At 44.1% G+C, this 25,942-nt stretch overlaps 1 protein-coding gene across 3 annotated transcripts in view; it reads left to right on the top strand.

Annotated features, from left to right (window-relative positions):
• LOC146869374 (solute carrier family 12 member 6-like) overlaps positions 1 to 25,942 on the top strand; it is a 720,118-nt gene that overhangs the window by 330,616 nt on the left and 363,560 nt on the right. For all 3 annotated transcript variants that reach the window (XM_085599658.1, XM_085599660.1, XM_085599655.1), the window contains 3 exons: positions 21,587 to 21,828; positions 24,079 to 24,293; positions 24,409 to 24,567. In XM_085599658.1, the coding sequence (XP_085455784.1) occupies positions 21,587 to 21,828; positions 24,079 to 24,293; positions 24,409 to 24,567 (616 nt within the window). The remainder of the gene's footprint in view (positions 1 to 21,586; positions 21,829 to 24,078; positions 24,294 to 24,408; positions 24,568 to 25,942) is intronic.

Here is a 25,942-nt window from a genome sequence, read left to right on the forward strand (position 1 = left end):
ACCCAGTATGCATCTGTTCTTGCCATGTAGAACTGTAGAGTCACATGCCCCCACCCGCCTCCCTGGGTACCTATACCTGTTGCAGTTACATCTTACTTAGATACATACATACATGGACATCTCTTACTACTCTTACTAACTCTATTATCACCCTCTGCGGCAAAAAATCTAACAATGGAGTCGAAGCCCATGCGCACTATCACCGAAAGTGCAAACATCCGGACCCAACACTAGATGGTGGGCTATGCTCAGCATGTGACTCTACAGCTCTACATGCCAAGAACAGATGCATACTGGGTAAGTAGCATTTTCCTTTGTTAGTTTAAATTTCTGTTGATTACTGTTGCTTGGGTTGCCAGTACATGTTTTCTCTGTTGACTGGGCCGTTATGACCATTGTATGGATTGATTATCATCTCCGACGTCATGATATATAGCACAACTTGGGGATACTGTGAAGTATCTATGTACGGGTGCCCACAAGATACACTCTCCTACCTTTTCTCAACATGTTCTGTCCGTACTCTACCTTTCAACCAGAGAGGCGGGGGGCCATGAATGGCTCCCCCATTTTAGGAAACGACTCACTTTTGCACCATGATCCAGCAATACACATTTCTTACCTGGAACGTCAGGGGGATGGGCACACCTGCCAACCACTGTCACTTACATTCCTTTCTTAGACGTAGAATCATACAAATAGCCTGTCTGCAAGAAACCCACATGATACTATCCAAATTATGGAAACTGGAAAACAAATGGTGAGGCCTGATTTGGAGTACTACGTTCTCTGCATTCTCTTGGGGTTCATTGGTTTTGATAGCACACGGGTGCCTTACACAATACAGTGCAAAACAGTGGATGTTAAGGGTAGGTTTAATAAAGTTAAGGGTTTCCTGGATGGCACTCCATTAATAATTGCCTGTATATATGAGTATGGGACACATGCAATTCCTAGATAATATGGCACCACATGAAACTAGGACGCTAGGTGTTTCTTCCTTATGGGGAGGGGATTACAATCTGGCACGCCTGCTTGATATACGTTACAGGGTGAGATGGCTTTAGGTGTGTCTCGTACAATCTTATGTGTCTCGGAATCTCATATGTCTCTGCATCATAAGCATGCCAGAAGACCATTTGATGGCCTGGTAGGTAGAGATACATAAAGTGTTCCCGGTTTATTATTAGACCCTGTGTAATACTGCTGTGCTGCATTCCTTTCACCATATTGTTAACTATGTGGAAGCTTGGTTGGTGTTTGGTCTTAGAGAGGCTTACTAGTCTATATTCTACTCTTGAGCTGTTTTGAAGAAGATAAAGGATGACTGTCATGGATTGTCGACGTTTTTGATTTTTCACAATTTTGAGTTGTGGCATGTATAATATTGTTTAAAGGCTTCCCTATTTACCAGTTCCTTATAAATGCCGAAGATTACCTTTGTTTTCTTTAATGAAATTGGTTCGCCAACCTTTTTCATTTTCCAAACGACCTTTTGATAATGCTTTCTAATCATTGATAGATTGTTTTGTTGTGATTCACACCATCAACAGTCATGTTTACAGTATTTTTTTTTAACCTCTTCAGTGCCCATGACGAGATAGTCTCGTCATGGAGCACGGTTGCGCTGTGCCCATGACGAGACTATCTCGTCATGGACCCCACCCACTAATGTAACGCCCGGCACAGGAGGGGAAAAGGGCGTGGCACAGAAGGGGTTAATAGTGCCTTTATTAGTGCCAGGTCATGGTTGCATTATTTATTTGTTGCTTTGAACACGTTTGTGTTACACCAATTCTTATTCATTGGGGGTAGCTTGTTAAGGCTAAAGGTTATCTTTCATTGAATCAACTCGATCTCCGTCATTGTTAGTGGCAGCTATGAGACCAGCCCTTTCGTACAATAGTTCCAACTCAACTCGTCTCTAGATACTTTATTAGCAGGTTGTGTTTGAAGAGATTGTCACATTTGGATTTGTGAATGGGTAGATGGCAGTATATCTTCCAGCGCCTGCAAGGTTGCATTTGAATTTAAGATGTTGGTTAATGTGCAAATGAAAGATGTTATAGGTGATGTCTACTGTATTTACTGTCAGTTGTCATGCCTTTAAAATTTGATGAATTATGTAGTTATGCCGTCTGGCACTGTTGGGTATTTCAACCAGAGCCAGGACAACTCATTTAGTCTGAAGGAATTGTTTCATGTCTGTTTACTAATAGTGTGGCTGAATGAGGATTAACTGTTGTTGAGGGAATTCACTCAGAATGAGAGTTTATCCTAGGATTTCTTAGACCATGCCTTCCCTTATTGAAAAATAATCTTACGATTAAAAGTAGACAAAAATAGGGGACTTCCAAGGACATTGGAGAAGTGTGTGTGTTTCATTGAATTTCTTTTTTTCCATCCTGTTTGCCTGCTTAGTCCATAAGGCAGGCAGGGCAGTCATATGTTTGTGGTCTATGTTGGACTTACTTTTTACTATTGGTGTTCTTGTCAGATTTATGGCTTGATCTCGCATGGGAGACTTTAAAAATCAGTTGCTCTCTAGCCTTTATATGTTGGCTGCCTTAAACATAGCTGCCTAGATGACTAGAGTTCTTGTTCCATGTGGTTCTAAAGAAGGTGTGTGGAAGGGACTTTCTGCATGCAGCCAAAGTTGGCTCAGTTTGGCTGTACACTTTCTCCTCAGCCCCCATTTTTGTGCCACTGAAGAGTCCCAGATAGATACTTGAGATACTTGTACTGTAACAGTCAGCACTGGACGCCATCTGCATGTAGTTGTCCTCCATCCCCACTGCACAGGTGCTGTCCTCTATACCTGGAGCTATGGGTGGCAGCTTTTCAAGCTGACAGACCTAAGTTTCGAGGTAACCTGTGAGCCTTTTTCAGGCCTCCTACTTGCTGAGTCACACAATCCAGTAATTGTGGAATATGACTGGTGGAGGTGGCGTTCCAGGGACTAAGCTTGACCTCAAATTGCCAGATCTAGGAGTCCAGCAATAAGGATTGCTTGCAGCTAGTTGTTGTCCTGGTGTATCCTTCTTGAGCTTTCCTTTTTGCATACCCCACTAAATATGAGGTTGACTTGCTCGAAGCATAAAATATAGGGCCTTAGCCAAAAGGTGTTATATATTTTTTTGTAAGTAGGATTGCTTTTTTGGACCGCTTTATCCTGGTGCTGTTGTCCCAATTACCTGTTTACGATCGGTCTAATAGTATCACTATGTCCACGCATGTGTGGTACCTTCTGTTTTAATTTTCTATAATATTATTTATTATTTTCCTTATTTTGTTTTAATTCATTTATTTTCAGCCCGGTTATTTATTTGTTTAAGACCTTCGGTCAGTAGGTTTGACTACTACGTAGTTACGTTGTCTTTCCTCCGTCTCCATGCTGGGGAGCAGTGCCTTATTAAATGCTGCTTCCGACATGCCTACACCTTTATGCACAGCGATTGAGAAGAAGGCAGGCCAGGACTTCTGGGTGGGTGTGTTTTACGGATTATTCAATGATTTGGTAACTTGGAATTCATATGTTCTGAGTCAAGTCAAACATGACGTTTATTTAGACCATTTAGTCTTTAAACCCATTAAACATCACCCTTTACAATAAATCTAAAAATATGTTCAATTCATCATAACTTCCAGTACAATTATCCAATTTCCATGAGCTTTTTCCCTAGTTTACTCGGTATTAAAACTGTTATACATACACACTTCTATAAAATGACATAGAATTTTTAAAAACTGTAACAAATTTCTATTATACAATAGTCTTAAAACAATATAAGACACAAGGCTTTTTCTGACAAGGAAACTATCCTAACTTCCATCATATCTCTCAGCCATTCATTACCCTTTCCATGAAAATCCTTTTTGCGGCCTCCATGTACTTTGCGATGGCTACTGAAATTTCAAGATTTGTCATATCAGTGAGAAGTTTGATTGCTTGTGCGCATGAAACGGTCACATATTTAAAAAAAAATGGGCGTAAAAACTGTCCGCAGGGCTAGCACTTTTGGGCAGTCCACTAAAATATGTAAATTATTGTACTTTATGCCCAGTCTACATGTACCATCAGGTTGCCTTTCTGCTTTTACTTTCCTGTTAATCATACCAAAATTAACACCAACTCTCAATCTTAAAACATGTGCTCTAAGCCATTGATTGGGTAATATATCCAAATAGGGGAACCAAATTTCTTTCTCCCAACTCGCTATCATAAATTTCACTGACTCTTCTTTCTCAGATACTCCATGTCTTCCATCTTAGACAATTCTGTCCCTAGAGTTCTGAGTTCGCTTTTTGTTACGTTACGGTCAATTCTCACATTTAAGTTTTCACAAACTAGATACAATTTCTTCCTGACCTCTTTTCCCCATTTTAGTTCTCTAAGCTGGGCTTATACCCAATCTTTTCCAAAATCTTACTAAGGGAACTTGTGCCTGTACTCCCAGCTCCAGTCTAATTGCCTGGACCATGGATGAGCCTGGTAGAGACAATGGGGATTTTAAACATTTCCCTTCCTCTACATCCCAGCTGCTTTTGCCACTTAAGCTAATTAATTCAGAGCCGTATTGTAGTTGTGGTGGTATCATAGCATTGTAGGCCTTTAACACTGGTCTGTGAGACATGTACCCGTAGATACAATTTAATTTTTTCAGCCCATAGACAGATGTCCGAGTTTTGACTTTTTGGGCCTCCAAATGCATACGCCACTTGAAGGATTTGTCAAACCAGACCCATAGGTATTTGTACTCATTCACAATTTCCAATTTAGATATGCCCAGGTACCAATTGAGCCTCTGATCTCTCTTCCCAAAGCATAGAATCTTAGTCTTTTCCATATTTACGGTTAAATGCTTTGCACCACAATATTTGCTAAATGCATCTAATTTCCGCTGCAGACTCAGCTCTGTCTGGTCCAGAATTACTAGGTCATCAGCATAAAGTAGACAGGATACTTGTTTTCCATTCATTTTTGGGCTTGCACTTCTGTCTACTTCCAAAAACCTTGGCAGATCTGCCGAAAAAATAGCAAAGAGTAAGGGGGCCAAAACACAGCCCTGTCTTAGGGCATTGTTGATTGCAATTCTCTGTGTCAAGGATCCCACCTTATCCTTAATTACTTGGGCCCAGTTCTGAGTGTGTAACTGCTAGATTACCACCAGGCGCCCTTCTGGGATGTCATATTTTTCAAGGTCTCCCAAAGACAACTCCTGTCGACCAAGTCGAGCGCGGTGCGGAAGTCTACAAAGCAATAGTACAACTTCTCTCTTTGCTCCATATACTTTTTGCGCCACTACCCATAGAGTAAAACAGTGGTCGATCGTTGAGTGTCCTTCCTTAAATCCTCCTTGTTCCACCGGCACAATCGACCGTTGGACCACCCAATCCTTCAAGCTACCAGGACAATCCTTGAAAAGACCTTCTCACCAATATCTAACAAGTTAATCAATCTATAGTTCTTTGGGGCTTTCTTGTCTCCCTTCTTGTGTATTGGTCTAATTATAGACCCCCTCCAGTTTTGGGAATATTACCAGACTCTAATATGGCTAAAAGCATGTGAGATAAAAATTCTGCCCACGAATTTAACTGGGACTTTATTATAACTGCAGGGAGGTTTTCAGGGCCTGCTGCCCGGGATAATGTTAACTTTCTTATAGTATTCTTTACGGTATCTACAGTAAAGAGATTTTTAAATTCATCAACCTCCCCACCGCAGTGTGTTTGTTTACTTACTGTCCCATACAATTCGCCTAAGTACTCTTCCCATGCTGCTTCCTCCACTACACAGCTCAAGGTCCCAGGTGTCTGTCCAGTGGCTCCCTGTATTAGTCTCCAGATCTGGCGTATATTTTTTGTTTCTATTGTTTCCAGTAGGCTCTCCCAGCTTTTCTTTTTATAAATCCTCTTCTGGTTCCTAACTAACACTTTATATTCCTGTTTCAGTTTAATTACTTGTTCTTAATCTTCTTTCTTCTCTTATTAACCTTTTCATATTCACACATTCTATATTGATCCACCCAGAATGTCTACCATAGGTTATTGGTTTTTCACTATGACACTTTTTCTTGTTTTTTAGCTCAACTCTGAAGCATTGGACTACATGTTATATTGTTTCTTCAAACCAAGAAACATTTTGCCCCCTTGCAGTATCCGTGTTTAGAGTCTGTTGGAAGTTAGTCAATTTTTCAACATAGTCTTCTGTTAGTCTCGTTGTCAGGCTTTTTGGGTACATCAATTGTTGTGAAAGTACTATTTCACGGTGACTCATAGACTCCCTGAATATTTTAAGGTGCAAGGGCTTGTAGTCGCTGCCTTCTCTTTGGGATACCTGGAAGCCTTTTACTTTTGAAAAATTCCATGCTTGAATAAACATGTAATCGATGGGGCAATGCTGCATGCCTATCTTAAAGGTTTGTTTTGCAGGGCGATCAGTTTTCATCCTGCCATTTAGACTAAACAAGTCCTTCGACCGCAAGTACTTCCCTAATGTTAAATCTTGTCTAGTTGATGTGCATTTGGGAAAGACTGCTGGCTCTATGTTGTATGCACGCAGTATTTATTTAAACCAAGGATCTAATTTCTTTGGATTCAATTTATGGTTAAAATCGCCCATCACAATGATCAAATCATTACCATGCTTTTCGCACAATGCATCCACATCTTCCTTGAAGTGTTCCAACTCTACCCCATACTCAACCTGGAAACCCCATTGCATATATACATTTACTAGTACCAGGTTTTCATACTTCCTGTCTGTAACCAATAGTGAAACCCTGCAGGCGAGGAGCCACTTACATTTTACATTGAGTGGCGTCACCTTTTTTGCAATCCTAGTTAAAATTAGGGTCATAATCAAGTAGGTTTTCACAGATTTTGATCACCTAAGAGCCCTCGTGCTATGATTGACTGACGCATGCACTGTTGGTGGACCATATCTCGGTGTCTTCTTTCTTGTTTCCTTAATGCATGACACTGTGAGCACACTGATTTGCCTTTTTCCACCACCCGGTGTGTTTTTAAGATTCAATTGGATTTTTCTCTTTTTTTGCTGATTAGCCCACTATCATATTCGAAAGCTTGACACTGATATTTTGGTCTTGTGCTATGCTGATATCATTGAATTTGATTCTTTGACTTTTATACCCCTATATACATTTGTTTCAGAATTTTCTGTTGGATGCTCTGATAATTATACTGTCTGTCCTGATGATTACCATACCAATTTAGTTTGGTCGAAACGCCGGGAACGCCTACCTTTGGCACATATTGAAGAGGAAGCATTGATTGCTACTTCTGGTTTTGTTCGATCAGTCTTTGTTAATTTATTTGCCTCTGTCATTGTTTTTCTGTTTACACTGCCAATTGTGTTTTTTATAAGGTTTGCTGTGTAAGTGTGTGAGCACAATTGGTCTATTATTGAATTGTCTTTTTACATTATTGTCTTAGTAAAAGCAGCCATATTGCTTAAGTCTGTAGGTGTATCATTTTATAATTTAGCAAAAATAATTCTATGTGATATAGTTTTCATGATTTGTTAGTATAATTCTTTCATTTGTATTGTTTTCAATATTAGTTAGATTTATGATTTGTGCAATTTTATGCTTGAACCTTTGTTAGTATTATAGTCTTTAATTTGCCCCAGGTTCGGGTAATAGGGTTGCCCCTGTTTGATCAATTATTACTTTGTGAAGTAGTATTAGTCAAAAATATTTTGCTGATAGAAGGAATTACTTTTTGCATCAGTCCTTATACCTTGTCTATTGCTAAAACGTCAGTTAAGATTTTGTTTATTTTAATTTTGTTCTGAGATGCTCCAATAGGAATGAAATGTTTTTCCTGTACAAAACCTAGCAAATCCTTTGAGTGCGAATGATCATGTGTTTGGGACATCATGTACATTTTGGCTTGCTGGCTTTTAATGCAGAGCTGGAAACATTATACGGATCTATGTTTGGGGAGGTGTTGATTGGATATGCTATTTTTAAATGGCTTGCTTTACCTGTTGCCTAACATTATTCAAAAATGATGTTGGTCTCATGAAGTACATCCAGTCCGCTTTACACTTACATTGACCAGTCATTCTCTTCAATGAACGACGGAAGAAAGAAAATACAAAGCATTGCTATCTATGTTCATAGACAGCTGAACTTCTAAATAGGCCCTTAACAGTAACACTTAATTATGTTTCTCGTATGTGTAAATGTTTCCATCTTGAAAAGAAATAGCATCTTTACACATAAACACCCTTGGATCCATTCTGATTCCTTGTCATAGTAGTTTGGATACTATAGTGTTCAAATTATATAAATGTAACATTCCCTTGATTTGTGCTCTGAGCACACATAATGTCAAACATGTTGACAGTTATAACAGCACACTTTGGTGCCAAGAGCATTGACCTTGAGTGTCGCAGTGCTCACATCAATATATGTCTGACTTGACACTGTCAATAACCTTTAGCTATGGTGTTAAGTATTGGAAACCTACATTCACAGGAATGAGGTCAGTTCTCAGGCATGAAACGGCACTTTTGCATAGTATCGTACTTTTTAATTCTCTTGGTGTCTGTTACCTTACTAAGCGTTTAGTCAGAGGTTCTGCCTACATGCCGTTTTTTGCATTTCAAGATACTCTCCTGTTGGTATTGCAAACCGTCCTTTGTGGGTTATACTTATGAAAAGTGTCCGTTAAGGCTGAATATTGAAATTGCACTCTTCTAAATAATTCTGGGTATAGCAACTTGCATTTTGTCAGTGGTTCATCTCAATCAATTAATCAATCAGCCATTAGTATAGCGCACTACTCACCCGTGAGGGTCTGAAGACGCTGAGGGGGTTGGGGGTAGCAGCTACTGCTCGAACAGCCAGGTCTTGAGGTGTCTCATGAAGGTCAGCAGGTTCCACGTCTTGGCGGCGAGGTAGGAGAAGGATCTGCCACCGGTGGTGGTTCTGTGTATGCGTTGGACGGTGGCGAGGTCGGCGGAGCGAAGCTGGTGATTTGGGGTGTAGAAAGTGAGACGCTTGTTGAGGTATGCTGGTCTGGCGTTGTGGAGTGCTTTGTGAGTGTGGGTGAGGGGCTTGAAGGTGATCCTCTTGTTGACGGGGAGCCAGTGCAGGTCTTTCAGGTGGGAAGTGATGTGGGAGTGGCGGGGGATGGCGAGGACGACGCGTGCGGGGCGTTCTGTATATGTTGCAGTCTTTTCTGGAGTTTGGCTGTGGTTCCAGCGTAGAGGGCGTTGCCGTAATCCGGTCTGCTGCTGACGAGGGCGTGGGTGACCGTCTTTCTGTTCCGGTGGGGATCCATCTGTAGATCTTGCAAAGCATGCGTAGGGTGTTGAAGCAGGAGGAGGAGAAAGCATTGACTTGTTGGGTCATTGAGAGTGATGAGTCCAGGATGAATCCCAGGTTGCGTGCGTGGTCGGTGGGTGTCGGTGCGACTCCCAGCATGGCCGGCCACCAGGAATCGTCCCAGGCGGAGGGGGAGGAGCCGAGGAGGAGGACCTCCGTCTTGCCCGAGTTCAGTTTCAGGTGAATGTTCTCCATCCCGTCGGCGACGGCCTTCAGTCCTTCGTGGAGGTTCGTTTTGGCAGTGGCGGGGTCCATGGTGAGTAAGAGGATCAGCTGGGTGTCGTCGGTGTAGAAGACGATGTTGAGGTTGTGCGAGCGGACGATGTTGGCGAGTGGAGCCATGTAGACCTTGAAAAGGGTAGGGCTGAGGGATGATCCTTGGGGCACGCTGCAGATGATCTTGGTGGCTTCCGAGCGGAATGGGGGGAGGCGGACCCTCTGGGTTCTGTCAGTGAGGAAGGAGGTGATCTTGCCCAGGGCCTTGTTGCTGATTCCTGCGTCGTGGAAGCGTGTGCGGAGGGTGTGGTGGCAGACTGTGTCGAAGGCGGCCGAGAGGTCCAGGAGGATGAGGGACGCGGTTTCGCCGTTGTCCAGCATGGTCCTGATGTCATCGGTGGCAGCGATGAGGGCAGTTTCGGTGCTATGCTTGCTGTGGAATCCTAATTGGGACGGGTCCAGGATGATGTTCTCCTCGAGGAAGTGGGACAGTTACTTGTTGACGATCTTTTTGATGACTTTCGCCGGGAACGGGAGCAGGGAGATGGGCCGGAGGTTCTTAAGGTCTTTTGGGTCCGCTGTGGGTTTCTTGAGTAGTGCGTTGACCTCGGCGTGTTTCCAGCTTTCCGGGAATGTGGCGGTCTCGAAGGAGCTGTTGATGATCTTCCGGAGTTGGGGAGCGATGATGCGTTTGGCTTTGTTGAAGATGTGGTGAGGGCAAGGGTCGGATGGTGAGCCGGAGTGGATGGTGTTCACGGTCTTGATGGTATCGTCGTCGTTGACGTGGGTCCAGGAGACTAGGAGGTTGGTGAGGCTGGGGGGTGGAGACTTAGTGGTGTTAGCAGCTGTTGGTAGGGTTTGGGTGTTGAAGCTGTCGTGGATGTCTGCGATCTTGCGGTGAAAGAAGGAGGCTAGTGAGTCGCAGAGGTCTTGCAATGGTGGGATGTCTGCGCTGGAACTGGAGTTGGAGAGTTCCTTCACGACATTGAAGAGCTCTTTGCTGTTGTGTGCATTGTTGTTGATACGTTCCTGGAAGGAGGTCCTTTTTGTGGCTCGAATGAGTTGGTGGTGCTTGCGGCTGGTGTCCTTGAGAGCAGCGTGGTTGTCCGGTGTCTGCTCATGGTGCCACTTCTCGAGTTTTTGGCAATTCCGCTTGGACTCCTGGAGGTCGGTGGTGAACCAGCCGGTCTTTCTGTCTGTACGTCGGTTTGAGGGTTTGTTAATCGGGGCGAGGGTGTTGGCGCAGTCGTCCATCCATTGCCTGAGGTTGTGGGCGGATGTGTTGGTGGTGTCGGTAGGTGGGTTGTGGGTGAGGGTGGTGATGAGCTGGTCTTCGGTGATCCTGTTCCAGCTGCGGTTGGGGATTCATTGCGGGTGGTGCTGCGTGGTGGGTTTCTCGAAGGTGAAGTGGATGCAGTGGTGGACGGTCTAGTGGAGTTCGGCGGTGTGGCTGAAGGTGATGTGTTTGCTGGCGGAGAGTATGGGATCTAGCATGTGTGGTGTGGGTGGGGACCGTGACGAGCTGTTTGAGTCAGAGGTTGGCGAAGTTGTCGAGCAGGGCGATGGAGTTGCTGTCGTCGGTTTTCTCGAGGTGGAAATTCAGGTCTCCGAGGAGGATGTGGTCTGTGGATGCAAGGGCTTGCGTGCTGACTATGTCGGAGATGGCGTCGATGAACTGTAGCCGGGGCCCCGGGGATCTGTAGGCGATTGTTCCTCTGAGGGTGGTGTTGGGTTCGATGGGGATCTGGAAGTGGAGATGTTCGGTGGTGCTGGAGGTGTCTGCTGTGCTGGTCGAGATTCTGAGGGTATTCCTGTAGACGATGGCAATTCCTCCTCCAGCTCTGTTGTTGCGGTCCCTCCTGGTGATCTTGTAGCCATCTGGGATGGCAGTGGCAATGTTGGGTGCCGAGGAGGAGTTCAGCCAGGTCTCTGTTAGGAAGGCGACGTCTGGGGAGGCTGAGTTGAGTAGGTCCCAGAGTTCGATGGAGTGCTTGTGGACGGAGGGGTGTTGAGTAGAAAGCATCTGAGGTGGTTGCGTCCTGTCTTGACGGGTGGGGCGGGGCATGCTGGTGTTCGGCGGCTGGAGAAGCTGCAGTGTCGGCAGGAGAAGGGTCCATGGGTGAGTATCAGGCTGGCCTGGAAGCAGTTTGATGATCGTTTGGTGTTGAGTCCATAGAGGAAGTCTGTGTCGTAGCATCGTCGGTTGTCGTGGCTATTGCGGGGACTAGGAGGTCTGCCGCTGGGCGCGGTCCAGGCGCGGATGGGCGCAGATGGGCTTGCCTTAGGTACGCCTTCGGCGTGCCAGCGGACGCTATTTAAGTAGGGGAGGGGTGAGCGGCTGGGTGGCAGGAGCGGGTGGATTATGGCGGGAAAAGAAACGCACTAGCAGCGAATATGGACTACGGGGGGAGCGGGAAAAGCAAGCCCAGAAGGGCAGTAGGCAGGCAAGTCAAGAAGCAAGTGAGCGAGCCAAGAAATATATCGAAAATGCCAGGAATGAAATAAGGCAAGAGAATTAAAATAAAATGTGAGTGAGGGAATTTAAAATAAAAATGCGAGTGCGAACAGGGAGAGGTCTCGAACGCTGCCTGTGTGGGACTGCAGGGCAGAGCGCGAACGAGCGGAACTGCGGGGGGGAGAGCTGATCACTGACCGAGAGTCAGGGATCTAGCTCGCGCTCCCCTCAGCGGTCGCCATTTAAGTAGGGGATGGGCGAGCGGCTGGGAGGCGGGAGCGGGGCGGGTTATGGCGGGAAAAGAAGCGCACTAGCGATGAATATGGACTACGGGGGGAGCTGGGAAAGCAAGCCCAGAAGGGCAGTAGGCAGGCAAGTCAAGAAGCAAGTGAGCGAGCCAAGAAATATATCGAAAATGCCAGGAATAAAATAAGGCAAGAGAATTAAAATAAAATGTGAGTGCGGGAAATTAAAATAAAATGCGAGCAGGGAGAGGTCTTGAACCCTGCCTGTATGGGACTGCAGGGCAGAGAGGGTACGAGCGGAGCTGCGGGGGGAGAGCTGATCACTGACCGAGGGTCTCCCCTCTTCAACAGTTCTTGATGGATTAATTGGTTTTTGATTATTCTCCCTCATCTTAAATTGAAGCCCAGAAATGTTTAAGACCCAGTTACCCCTGTGGTGTGGCTCTCTTCTATTACAATTCTGCATACACAAATATTCAATATATTCTAGAGGAATCCTTGAGCTGACAGACTTAGTGTGACTTCTTATCTGCGTACCAGTCATTATCACACCACAGGGTTAGGCTATCCTCGCCTTCTGAACACAGTGGAACTAGTATGCTGTATCAAGAGTGTCTTCATTTGAGTAGGTCTGGACACTAGATTATTCAAGGTTCTACTACTGCCAGAAAGAGGCAAATTAGTTTATCGACCAGTTAATTAATATCATTGCATAGATAAAAAGAAACAACATACAGTAAATGTCTTTGCTAAATGTAACAGTTGTACAGAGGCTTAAAAGACATGGGTAGTTGGTTAAGCCTATGTTCTGCTTGGGTTTTCGGATCAGATAGAACCCGCTCATCAGAGCCTCACTAACCCAGCCAGAACGTTACCCCCTCCCTAGGGCCTATTTACAATAGTGCAACCACATATATCTACCACCTAAGGACAGGGAATTCCTACTATACATACCAAGACCTCTTATAATCGGCGGCCTCGCGATCCCATACGGATCCAGACCTCTCTGCCCATACGACAGTATCACAAGTGGCGGCCTCGCGATCCCATACGAATCCAGACCTCTCTACCCAGACGGCAGTCTCAGCACAATCGGCGGCCTCGCGATCCCATACGAATCCAGACCTCTCTGCCCATACGACAGTATCACAAGTGGCGGCCTCGCGATCCCATACGAATCCAGACCTCTCTACCCAGACGGCAGTCTCAGCACAATCGGCGGCCTCGCGATCCCATACGAATCCAGACCTCTCTGCCCATACGACAGTATCACAAGTGGCGGCCTCGCGATCCCATACGAATCCAGACCTCTCTACCCAGACGGCAGTCTCAGCACAATCGGCGGCCTCGCGATCCCATACGAATCCAGACCTCTCTGCCCATATGACAGTATCACAAGTGGCGGCCTCGCGATCCCATACGAATCCAGACCTCTCTACCCAGACGGCAGTCTCAGCACTTATAATCGGCGGCCTCGCGATCCCATACGGATCCAGACCTCTCTGCCCATACGACAGTATCACAAGTGGCGGCCTCGCGATCCCATATGAATCCAGACCTCTCTACCCAGACGGCAGTCTCAGCACAATCGGCGGCCTCGCGATCCAATACGAATCCAGACCTCTCTGCCCATACGACAGTATCACAAGTGGCGGCCTCGCGATCCCATACGAATCCAGACCTCTCTACCCAGACGGCAGTCTCAGACGACAGTTCATCCTATGATCACCATAACATACAAAAAGGGAATCAGTCTCACTATTCATCAGATCACACAAGGACTGCCAGTTCGAGCATAGCCTGTTCTCCGGTTCGAGGGGCTCCTCTTTCCCCTATTCAGTTACCACTTACCTGATCAGGGTTAACATCTGTTCATGTAGCCGCAGCTGACTAGAAGAATAGGCTACCCTCTCATACAAGAACACGCAGCACATGTTGGTTCACTACAAACTGGGTACTTTATTACTCATTACATACGCAATCACATAACATTACAATATAACACATAACCTGCAAAGAAAAGTGAAAGATGAAGTTGTACACTCTAATAAGAAAGGGTCGACATCACCTTAGTAGTATGTAGCCTGCACTCAGTGGTCATCTAGGTTCCCTTCTCGTCTGTGCCTCGGCTCGCCTGGAAGTCACACCTCCGCAGTCACGGATACATGTCTGCACCGCTATGCGCTGTTCTCTTCACCCTTCTCCGAGTCACTGGGACCTCTTCCTTCTCGGCTACTCTCTCCTCTCTGGCTATTCTGCTAGGAGAGTATCTGTCTCTCGGTTCTTCTCCGCCTTCAAGATGGCGTCTGTCTTCCCTGGAATAAGTAGTAGCTTTACTGCTAACGGCTAGATGCCGCCTACGGACTGAACATGTAACTGCCTCAGACTTTCACTAATATAGAGGTGCGTTTCCTCATGGAAAATTCCGGCCCGTAACCTGCCGCCCACCAAATTCTTGTACCTCCCCGTACCAAGGACACGTTCCCAGCCGGCCGGCCTGATGTAGTGTCTTCGGCATGAAGAAAAATACAATCCTTCGATAAGGGCCGGCCTGAACCGGTTCTCTCCAAGCGAATAACACCTCATAACTAAAACATTACATTTGACCTAGAAGCATCCCAAGCTGCCGGAGCAGAAAGAAAGATGGAGTCTCTCCCGTTTGAGGCCTACCAGGCCTGAATTCAGCACGGCTCCATGAAATACCCTCACTACAGGACAGGTTATCCCTAATACTAACAAATCTATCCCCTAGGCTATGTGTGCAAGCCCTGATCTATGGGGAAGAGCACAGGATCATGTCGAAGTGCCTAGTAAATAGGCTCCATTCACTACTCTAACCCTTAGACTTGAATGGTAAGAGACTGAAGTCACATTCAATTACTTTTCCTCACAAGAAGGCCGGGAAAATCGAGCAGAACAGCCTATTAACTCCAAAAATTATTTACAGTTAAGCTTAAGCTTTTGATACACAGGCTAGTCGCAAGACTCAAACAAGTAAATCACAGCAAAGGAGAAGAATAATTCTAAAATCTCTCTATAATAGTAAATAATCCGAATTATCATATGTTAATGACCATTACTATTACATTCTACTCTTTCAACTGTTTGCTAATGGCTGAAAAGTAATTTACTTCCTTTGAGAGGTCAGAGTATCACAATTAAAACAGTACTTAACATTCCAATCTGAAACCTAGTCTACAAAAAGCACAAATAAGCAAAGAAAGGCTACGTGTAAGCTTTGCTAAATGATAGCTTGTAGTCCACAGATCCGATAACCAAAGTCCCATTACCAGAAAGAATCACTAAGTCCATCCCGGAGTTTCCTGCTTCTAAAACACAGGTGCCACTTCAGTGTCCCGGTTTCTGAAATATATGTCCCTCACTGCTTCGTGAACTGTAAATTCTTTCATTGACCAGGATATAATTGAGAATGTGATCTTCTGTTAACTAAAACAATATGATAGTATAATGACAAACATTTTCATGGCTTGAAAATATAGATAAAGATATCTTCTAGTAGTAATCGATTTTTTAACATATCAGTCCTGTCCTTCCATCCAGAACACACTACCCCATCAATCACTCATTTAGAAATTAGCCCCAATGTTTTGCATACAACTGGAAAAATTAAACAAATCATAATATATTTAATATGAAAGCATTTAACATTATGAAGAGAGATAGATCATACCTTGTTAGTATGTTTGAAGAATTTTCACCAGCTTTCTGAAAAATTATTCAAACAATTTTTTGAGGAAGCAAGACTTAAGACTACCTGAGAGACATTTGTCCTCACAAGATACTGAAGCAAGGGCGTAAACCACTGATTCATACTTCACAATGTATTATACATTGTGAATGCTTTTGTGACATCTGTAGTAGGTCTTGCAAGGTTGAATCCACGGTGAAGTCACATACTATAAAAGGCCACACTAGGCTGTACCTTGTACTCTTAGCAGACCAGGTCCCTTTTCAGCTCATCATGTGGCCTGTCTAATTCGCACATTAGAAGCAATTTAAAATAAGCTGATCACAACTCCACATTTGCATCTCACCTCCTACTAAGGTAGGAATAAAATAAAAAGCCCACAATTCATCGCTCTAACATTGTTCCAGCAAACACTTGCTAGTTCCCAGTAACTCTAACATATTCCTAGGTAACCATATAAAGACTCAAGCACCAATAAAATCATGTTAGTTCAAACCTAAGAAGTGGACTGCATACTGCTCCAAAGACGTCTCTGACAACAAGTGCATCATTGGCTAATATGAAAAAATGGAAGAAAAGCAGATCGCTGATGAAAATTCAACTGCAACCTGGCTTGCTACCACATCATTTTTCATACTATTTACCTTTGTGCCCACAGAAAGGGTTAGGCCTTTCTGTCACCCACAGGTCCTCCAGGCTCCGCCCCATAGGCAAACAAGTGACACTCAGGACCATGGAGGGTCTCACACGCCACTTCCTACTCTCTGCCACCAGGGTGCTCTTCAGTTCTCTGACCTTCTCACTATCCCATCTATCTAAAATACCTATACTACCCTGCTTAGACTTCGACCTCCCTGACAACCCAAAGCACAAATATATTTAGACACGCCTTTCTCAACATAGAAATACTCAGCAAGGTACAGCATGTCACCAAACCAATTCATGGTGAAGGCCGTAGACCTCTTCCTCTCAAGACTACCAAGCATTCAGTGCAAACATTCCCAACTCCTGGTGTTGACTGGCCATCTTGCCACCCCCAAAACCCGTTTTTCCATCCACCCAATACATAAAAGGCAGCTAAATAACAATAAATGTAAATATTCTTCAGGCACTTCTTCATCAGCAACCTACAGCTGAAACCCATCAGTCAACACCACCCCCCAAGCATCTGCCATGAGTTTCCTTTACAACAACTTGAAAATATTGCTGGCCAATCCTGTAAACATCCTTCCTCCAATGAAAACGTTCAGCTCAAAAGTAACAAACAGCACCCTGGTAATCCAAGAACCCATCTAACAAGTAGTGCACCGTTTGTAGGCATGAAAGGGAAGATAGGTCGATGCCCTGACGACCTTGCCCCACTCAATTGCCTTTGCACGACCTGCAGACAACTCATATCAGCAGAAGCAGAATACTGCATCAATACTATCATTGAAGACTCCAACAGAAGCCGACCCTTCTTCAAGACAGCCAACCACTATAGCAACCATCTGTTAGACCCACAGATGTCACATGTAACAGACAAGTGCAATTTCATCAATGTCTTCTTCACAAAGAATACATTTAACCAACAGCACATTGACAGCACCTGGCGTGCTCCATTCACTTCACCACTCAACATCCCATAAAGGCTGCCTTTTAACCTCTTTCTTTGAATCAAGACCCCTTCTAAACTATTGTTTTCATGGATACTTCTAATCACAACTCTCACACACCCTTTGAATTCTCCCCAGGCACCAGACAGGATTTGGTACTTTTCATTTGAATAACTCCTATGCACTTATAGGTGACTCCATCTGGCTCTGCGGTAAATTCAGAGCACCCCTGAAAAGGAAGACATGGAGCCCTATATATGGCAATCCCCCTGCATCCTGATTTCAGTTCTGTTTTTCCCATGTCCGTCAATGCAGATCTGGAGCCCTGCTCCCAACTTGTTCCTGCGTTTCAATGATTTCATAATTGGCTTTCTTAGATGGTGTGCTAGGGATGAGGCAGTTGCCAAAAACCCCTGGCTTTGAAACGTGGATCAACTACAGGAAGCATATATCAGTCACGGATTCACATGAAGTTTGGCAAATGTCTAAGGACAACTCCAGGTCCTGCGAAAAATGTTTTCTGATGCACCTGAAAGCCTTTAGCAAATGTTAAGTAAAATTGTACTTTGCTGAAGACAGTACTCCCACTTCGTCCCGCCCGGTCCTGTTCCACGTCACCATCCTCGGGTAAGTGGAATAGAAAATAGAGAGACTAGTTTTGCCATGAACGCAAGAGGTTCATGCTGAACTTGTCGCAATCTTTTAACTCTTCGTCAAGGAGAGTTGCACAGTTGGCACGCAAATGCACTGTTTCCGCCCCCTTCATCCTACTCGGAACCCATTCCAAGGCTGATCACTTTATTCCCAGAACTCCACAGGCTGCTGTCGATCCCACTGCTTCCTACTGAGGAGATTACTTCTTTTCCATTTGTAGCCTGCAAATCTGCATAAAGCCTTCAGCTACCTACTATAGATATACAGACAAAGGCAAATTTACAGAATGACATTTTGGAGTCTTGTCTTGCTCCTTGAGAGACCTTGCTGTCCTTTAACGAGGCTTTGGCAGAAGCGTTAATGGCGACCTGGTCTAAACCATGTTTGGTTCCCCTCTTAGGCCTTCCAGTGTCTAGCCATCATAGGCCTACCCGTGGAGACCCAGCTTTTCTGAGCAAGCTCCCGAGAGCTTGCCCTCTACCCACAAAATATATCCCAGAGCATTGCATATTGCGCTGCCAGAAATGGAATCTAAGCCTACTGACTCATTCAGGAAAGAGTCTTCTTCCCTCTAGTTTGGCTCTGAGGTTCCTGAATGCCATCTGCCTGCTAGAACACTATACATATGCCTTTTGGTATATGGCTAGTGAGCTCTTGTTGGCCATCGCTGACAAAGGTAGGAAGGAATTCCTTCTCTCAGACCATCCAAGATGAACACCATCCAGCTTAGTGTGCCTTGAGGGCCGGCATGGACATGACAGACTTTGGGGGTTGCACCATGGGCAATAGTGTAGTGATCAGGCTTAATGCCTGGTTGAGAACCACAGGATCGCTTATGGATTTGCTGTTTGACGGCTCAAAGCTCTTTGGATAAAAGGCAGGCTCTGCCTTAGAGCACTTCAAAGACAACCTTGCTATACCTTGCTCTGGGGGTTTGTCACCATCAATTCCATTAGCAATACTAGAAATTTGGAGGATACTCTGAGTTTTGCCTGTTCCCAGTGGCAGCCCTTGTACACCATACAACAAGCAGCCATTTCACGGCTCCACAGGATGATTTGGTAGCTAAGACAGTGACCACCACCAAAAATGGCAGTCATGACTTGCTGTGACTGCTGCCAAGCCTCTTTGATTCCCCCTTTCATGGTCATGCACAGGTAATAAGAGGCCGAATACATTTTTTCCTGACTAGCATGCAATTATATCAGAGCTGTGGGTGCTGCAGGTTATTCAGCATGGTTACATCCTCCCCTTTACTGCTGGTCCCCTTTATGACCCACCTGTGTTCTTACAGAATTCATCAGGCTATGCTTCTAGAAGTTCAATCTCTACTGGGGAAGGGGCCATACAGAGGATTTTGTAGATTAAGAGCAGTGGGTTTTACTGTCTATACTTTTTGGTGCCCAAAAAGCCAGACTCAAGCCTACTCGATACCATCCACTTCTGAACACCTCATTTGGAAGGACAAGTTCAAGATGTTGACTTTAACCCAGGCTTTTTTCTCTTGGATCCTGGGTGCTGGACAGTGTCCTGTACTTTCAAGAACACATACAAGTCCTGCAGGTATACAGGTGCTTCCTTCTGTTTGTACTGTGATCGCAACACTGTTCCAGTGAAAATGATGGTTATGTGGTGATAGTTCAAGGGTAAAGACAGCTCTGTGTACCACACACGACCTCAAAAAGAATCTGATCTCTAAATGTAAACCAATGTACTATAAACATCAGGTGTAATGAGACCCCTTGGGTAAAGGCCTTTGGCAAGTCTTGTGCCATAGTTCTGGATTAACTGCCATTCACGGATCAAGTACTTATAGATAGATCGAGTTCAAGTAATTGAGTCGCGCCGACACAAAGGTATTAAGAATCAGTACCTGGGCAGGAAATGAAAAGAGATAAAGAATATGCTTTAATGAGTGACATTGGAAGAAAAGGGCCTTAACAGCAGATACATCAATTTGTTTTACCCACATTCTTAACTCTTTTCTTCTGGACAGGCTTTGGGCTCAGAGGTGCAGTGATGGAGGAGTTGTCCCTGTGGTTGAGCAGTCCTCTAGACTAGGTGAATAATAGGGACCTTTCACCAGAGGCGCCACGTCAACCTATTTGAGCTTCGTTCCACCTGTTTGACTCTGAAGGCCTTACTCTCCTCCTTCAAAGATAAACTGGTACAGGATTGCTCTGTGCATGAAAACGTGCCACGCTCTGGCCAAAAGGGAGCCCATTGAATGCCTCCAGGCTAATTCTACCAAAGCCTAGGCCACCAGTATGGGGCTGGCTAGGGGTGATTTAGTGTTAAACATCTTCCAGGCTGCTGCATGAGAACAAGTTTACACCTTCACCGGCCATTACTGCCTTTGGCAGGGAGAGCCATTTAATGTGCTGGTCCTTGTCTAAGTCCACTCCGCAGGACCCCCTTTTTGGAGGTAGTGCTTTGGTATCGAGTCAAAAGATAAGGGACCCATAGGTAGAAATACCCATCACGAGTGGCTTTCCTTTGGTAATGCTCTTTCTGGTGGATTCATTGCTGCCCTCTAACTTTACTTTCAACGGCATGTACCTTTAGTGTTCAGAAAGGGTCCAAAGTTAGATGTTACACATCGTCACATTAGCAATTTGTCATGTGGTCTGCGCCTGAGGTTGCTGAAGTAAAACTGACCCCAGCAGGGGCAGATGCCCGCAGCAGCTTGGTGTAAAATCAGGGTCAGGATCCTCACTTCTACCCCCAGCCCCAGCACACACCCTCCATGCTCCTAGCATTCTCCCAGCCTCACTGGCTGACAGTAGCAAGGGAGACGGAGACAGGACCGCTTCACTTGAGACATTAAAAGATACCATGCCGATAAGAAAGATACCTGTGTTAATAGACCTCGAGCACAGGGATGCTGTATAGAGGAACAGCCTTCTCATGTGACCGCAGGAAGAATGAGTTCTTTTTTCTGTTTCAAAGCGAAAGTGCAGATCTCGGTATGGGCCAATAAGCTTTCTAGGCTAGATGACTTTAAAGGTGCTTGATTACTACTTAGCCTTTGTTCTAAAAAAAAGCAATAAATCGTTGCAAAATTCACTATTGTTCCACATTAGCAACCTCCTTACTACTCCGTTTGATCATAATATTCTATTTAGATTCAGGTAATGCACTGAAATCAATACCAAAAAATGGAATAAATTCAGCTCTTTATACTTGTTCCAAAAAACAGAAGGCCAAACTAGTAGTTAGTACAAAATTTTTGGAAATATGATAGTACTATTTGTTGTCTGCTCCCATCATATCAAAATGTTATGATTATGTCAGGAATATTAAGTAGTTTTTTTACTTTAGAGTTTAACGCTTCCCTTTTCTGCTTGTCTTTGCAGGTGTACATTGCCCCAGAGGCTAAAATCTTCGACACCAACGAAGATGGAGAGAGCTCAGCAGCCATGTTGAATAACATGCGTGTCTATGGCTCTATCTTCCTAGTGGTAATGGCTCTTGTGGTTTTTGTTGGAGTCAAGTATGTCAACAAGTTTGCCTCCTTGTTCCTGGCTTGCGTGATTGTGTCCATCCTTGCCATTTATGCTGGAGCAATAAAGTCTGCATTTGCACCACCTAACTTTCCGTACGTATACAAGTCATCATACAATGTATATAAAATGTACAAAATAGGCACTGGAATAGAATCAGTGATTTCTGTGCCATAGTCCTGGGCAACGATGTAACCTATTTTCCATTGGAGAGGGGTGCAAGGATTCAGTTTAATATTTCTTGTTCACTGTTAATTTAATGTTATGTTAAGCTAATGTTAATTGCAGTACAGATACATGAATCCAGACCAGGATATCCAGTCACAGTTTGTCGCACTATGAACTAATAAGGATTTCATTTTCGTTCTTCTTGTACAAAAGGAGTTAATCTCCGTTTCACGGTACACATTATTCAAATCTGTGATTTCACTGCCTATCCTCATCATGCATGTGATTGATGTCATTTTCTGTTGCGAAATACTTTATATTTAAATCACTTCAGCCCATGACTTACAAAGGTAGTCTCCAACTCTGCGCTTTGTTCATCAGGTCACCTGGATCTTTGCCACCGTTTCAGAATGGAGCATAAGTCGCCAGAATCTCATTAAACTCAACTTATGATATTTAGTCAAAAATGAGTTTTAATATAGTTCAAAAACATTTATTGGTCTTTAAGAGTTTAGTATTTTGTTTTTGGTATCTTTATTCAAATTAGAAATTTGATCAATCTGTTTACAGAAATATCAAGAAATAATAATGCTTAAAGACAAGCAAGAACATTACAGCGTGTTCTGTAAAGACAATACTAAGTCCCTATTCTACCCTACCAGAACCCATAAAGAGTCCTTGCAGAAAAGAGTGAGTTTTAAAGGAGCATTGAAATAGCATCGGATTGTAGTTGAGCTCCTCGTGAAGAGTAGTCCTGGAAACTCATCTGAATTTACTCTCTCAAAACAGCATCAGCAAACAGTCGCAGTAGCAACTGCTGGAAGTTAAGCTAGGAAATTAGGCACCTCAGTAGCTATAACCATTTAAGAATTTAAAAATCACTGTCTGCAGTACCTTATAGCAAATAGGGGAAAAGGCTAAAGAAAAAATGACTGTCACAGAGAAAATAGCCTGGGCCAGTTTGGACAGCATAAAAGCCGTCCGAGCGAGCTCAAGAGGCCGGTGTAAGTACACTCTCTCCAATCTAACTAGAAACACATATATTAAATACAAAGACACGTCTCTATCCACACCAGTGTTAGGTCATCTCGAACCATGGAAAAGGATCATCCGATGGTCTGCTACTTTCTTCATTCCCACGGTAAACGTACAAAGTCAGCAAGATATTATCCACAGGTCGTCTACTGAGTTGCTAACATTAATGTGCGTTAAATTCACTCTGAGGTCCCACGAGAACTATCTATTCAGAACTCCACTGTGTGACAATGAACTATTCTAGAGCAGAAACATTCTAGTTGTAACTTTTACAGAATTAAGTCATGAGCTTCACAGTTTCCTGCATACACCAGTGTTTTAATATACTGTTTAGAATTCATTATTGTGAATATGTAGCAACTAAAATCTAACTAAATACGATGAGAACATGTAGCTTAGACAAAAAAGCATTACATTTTTAAAGTCAGCACATTCTACAAAGATGCCATGTCAAACGAGAACTATTTGTTTATTACAGCACTGTTCAGCATCTTCTAAAGGCATCTATTTAAGGACAAAGTTAAAAAAGAAGGCAAGGCAGAAGTAGAGAAATAAATTAGCCTAGTCTGGCTTGACAATATAATTACAATGGAAATGGATGCTTACTATGAAAAAAAAACATGCTACACGTTAATTTGCATTTTTAAGAAAAGGCACGTTTTCGATTATTTCATTCTTTGGGCATTCTTGTGTTAATATATTGCACAATTTAGGATACTTATTTTAAGCTACATTTTCCTGCTCTTTCAATCTCTTTGATTTCACTGTCTTTATGACGTGTGAATAAATGTCCATTTAAGTGGGTGCAGAATCAAATCTGTTATTTCATTGTTTAAATCACTGTGTGTGATCTAATGCCAATTTTGGGGAAGCTAGTACATAAATCTGTAGTTTTACTATCAGTCTTACTTAGCCATTGTGAACGAATTTGTTAGTCTTGGGTGAGACAAATATCCCTAATTCCCATTTCTCTTTGAGCTGCTTTCTTCTGTTTCCAACATAAATTCTGCATAAATCTCTTCTCCCCAATTAAATATCTTGATTCTTAGTCCCTTTTTCTGCCTACTGTTGGCTGTCTGATATCAATCTTTCACTTCCGCCTACTGTTCTCAATTTGTAATGTATTGTCTGCTTTCTCCTAGTGTATGCCTGCTTGGAAACCGTACACTCTCCCAGCGTCACATAGATGTCTGTGCCAAGACTGAGGAGAAGGATAATATCACTGTGCCCACTCAACTCTGGAACCTATTTTGCCCCTCCAAAAACCAGCTAAACGCTACCTGTGATGAATACTTTGTTCATAACAATGTCACAGTCATTGAGGGCATTCCTGGAATGGCAAGTGGTATATTTACAGGTAAGAGCAACTTTGCCCTGGCTTCCAGCCTGAACTATGTCTTTCTGTACAGTCTTGTCTTTCTCAGTTGTTTGCTTCTTAGTTAGGTCCTTCATTCTATATCCGACCTCTCTAGAGAACCTGTGGAGCTTTTATCTTCAGAAAGGTGATATCATCGAAAAGCCCTCTGCCAAATCTGTGGATGCTATGGGCGCTACGAACCAAGACTATGTTCTTGCAGACGTCGCTACCTCCTTCACTCTTTTAGTTGGAATCTTCTTTCCGTCTGTGACAGGTATGTGATGCTTGGATTTCAGGACAAGCTTATAGTTAGTGGTGCTCATTTGGAGACCTGAAAAGACTGCTGTGATCGGCTTTGCTTTTATCATTTCATATTATCACTCATAGAATGTTTGATTTTGTCAGGAGAACCATGGTACAATGTTTAATTTGTCTTCATAGCATGTCCATGACTACTCAGACATCCCCAAATAGTTGAATAATTGTGATGAAATTTACTGAATTTGTGAAAGATTTTGGGCTGTGAAAACAGAAAAGTAAAAACATGCTGTGTATAAGGCATAAAAGAGTGTTCGAGGCATGTGGGCTGCTGAATTCATATCTGTGCATAGATCGCCGCATAGTGTTGGGTCCGGATGATTGTCCTGGAAAAGTCTTCGAAGTATCACGAGATAGGTGGCTCCTCCCCTGGACTACAGTGCGCATGGGCATCCTCTCCATCCTCAGATTGTTTTTTTCCGCCATTGGGTTCGGATGTGCTTATCTTAGCTCAAGTTAGGAAAACTATATTTAAGGCCAAAAGCCTTTAGATATCGTCGGTATTGTTTGCGTTCGGTATCGATAAATTATTATACTCGTTCTCGGACTTATTCACCCTTCTCGGACCGAGTTTCGGTCTGACCATCGATCAACGTTCGAAGATGGAATCGAGGACTCCCTTCAAGAGATGTCCTCTATGTCACGCAAAATATCCACACGTTGATGTCCATCCGGTGTGTAACAAATGTTTATCACCGGATCATGATGAGTCCAGGTGTATGGCCTGCGCCCGGTTCCGGTCGAAGAAGACCCTTCGGAATAGACGGGCGGCTAGATTGGAGGCCAAAAAATCGGCGCCTAACCCGGTTAACATATTCAGCACCGAGGATGAAGAAGTCGAGAGCGTCGAAGAGATAGACTCGAGCCATGTTTCGGCGCATGAATCCCAATATGACGACGATGATGAGGAGATCTTCGAGGACGAAGACGTCGTCGACGAGGTAGGAGACGACGATGAGGCCCTTGGGGCCGAGGAAGATAGCTCAGGCGAGGAGCTAGGCCAATCCGTCGATGCGGAGGCCGAGGGAGATAGTCTTGATAAGGCTCAGGTCGAGGGATCGCCTGCGGGCCTTACCCAAGATCGGTCGGATCGTTCTACAGCCCCGCCTTAAGGCCCGGCTTCGAACATTTCAAAAGAGCCAGAAATATCGAAAATGACTGGAGTCGATTCCGTGAAATCGAAACCAAAACCAGCACCGGTCAAATCGAAACCGAAAGTGCAACTGGTTCAGGTCGGACCGAAGGCATCGAAGCCCTCCAATCCGTCGACACCGAAGAAGGACGTCGGAGCCGACCAAAGAAAGAAGGACTTTGGTACCGAGAAACCAAAA

Source organism: Triturus cristatus, chromosome 1_1 (assembly GCF_964204655.1).
Source record: "Triturus cristatus chromosome 1_1, aTriCri1.1, whole genome shotgun sequence".
Classification (NCBI taxonomy): Eukaryota; Metazoa; Chordata; class Amphibia; order Caudata; family Salamandridae; genus Triturus; species Triturus cristatus.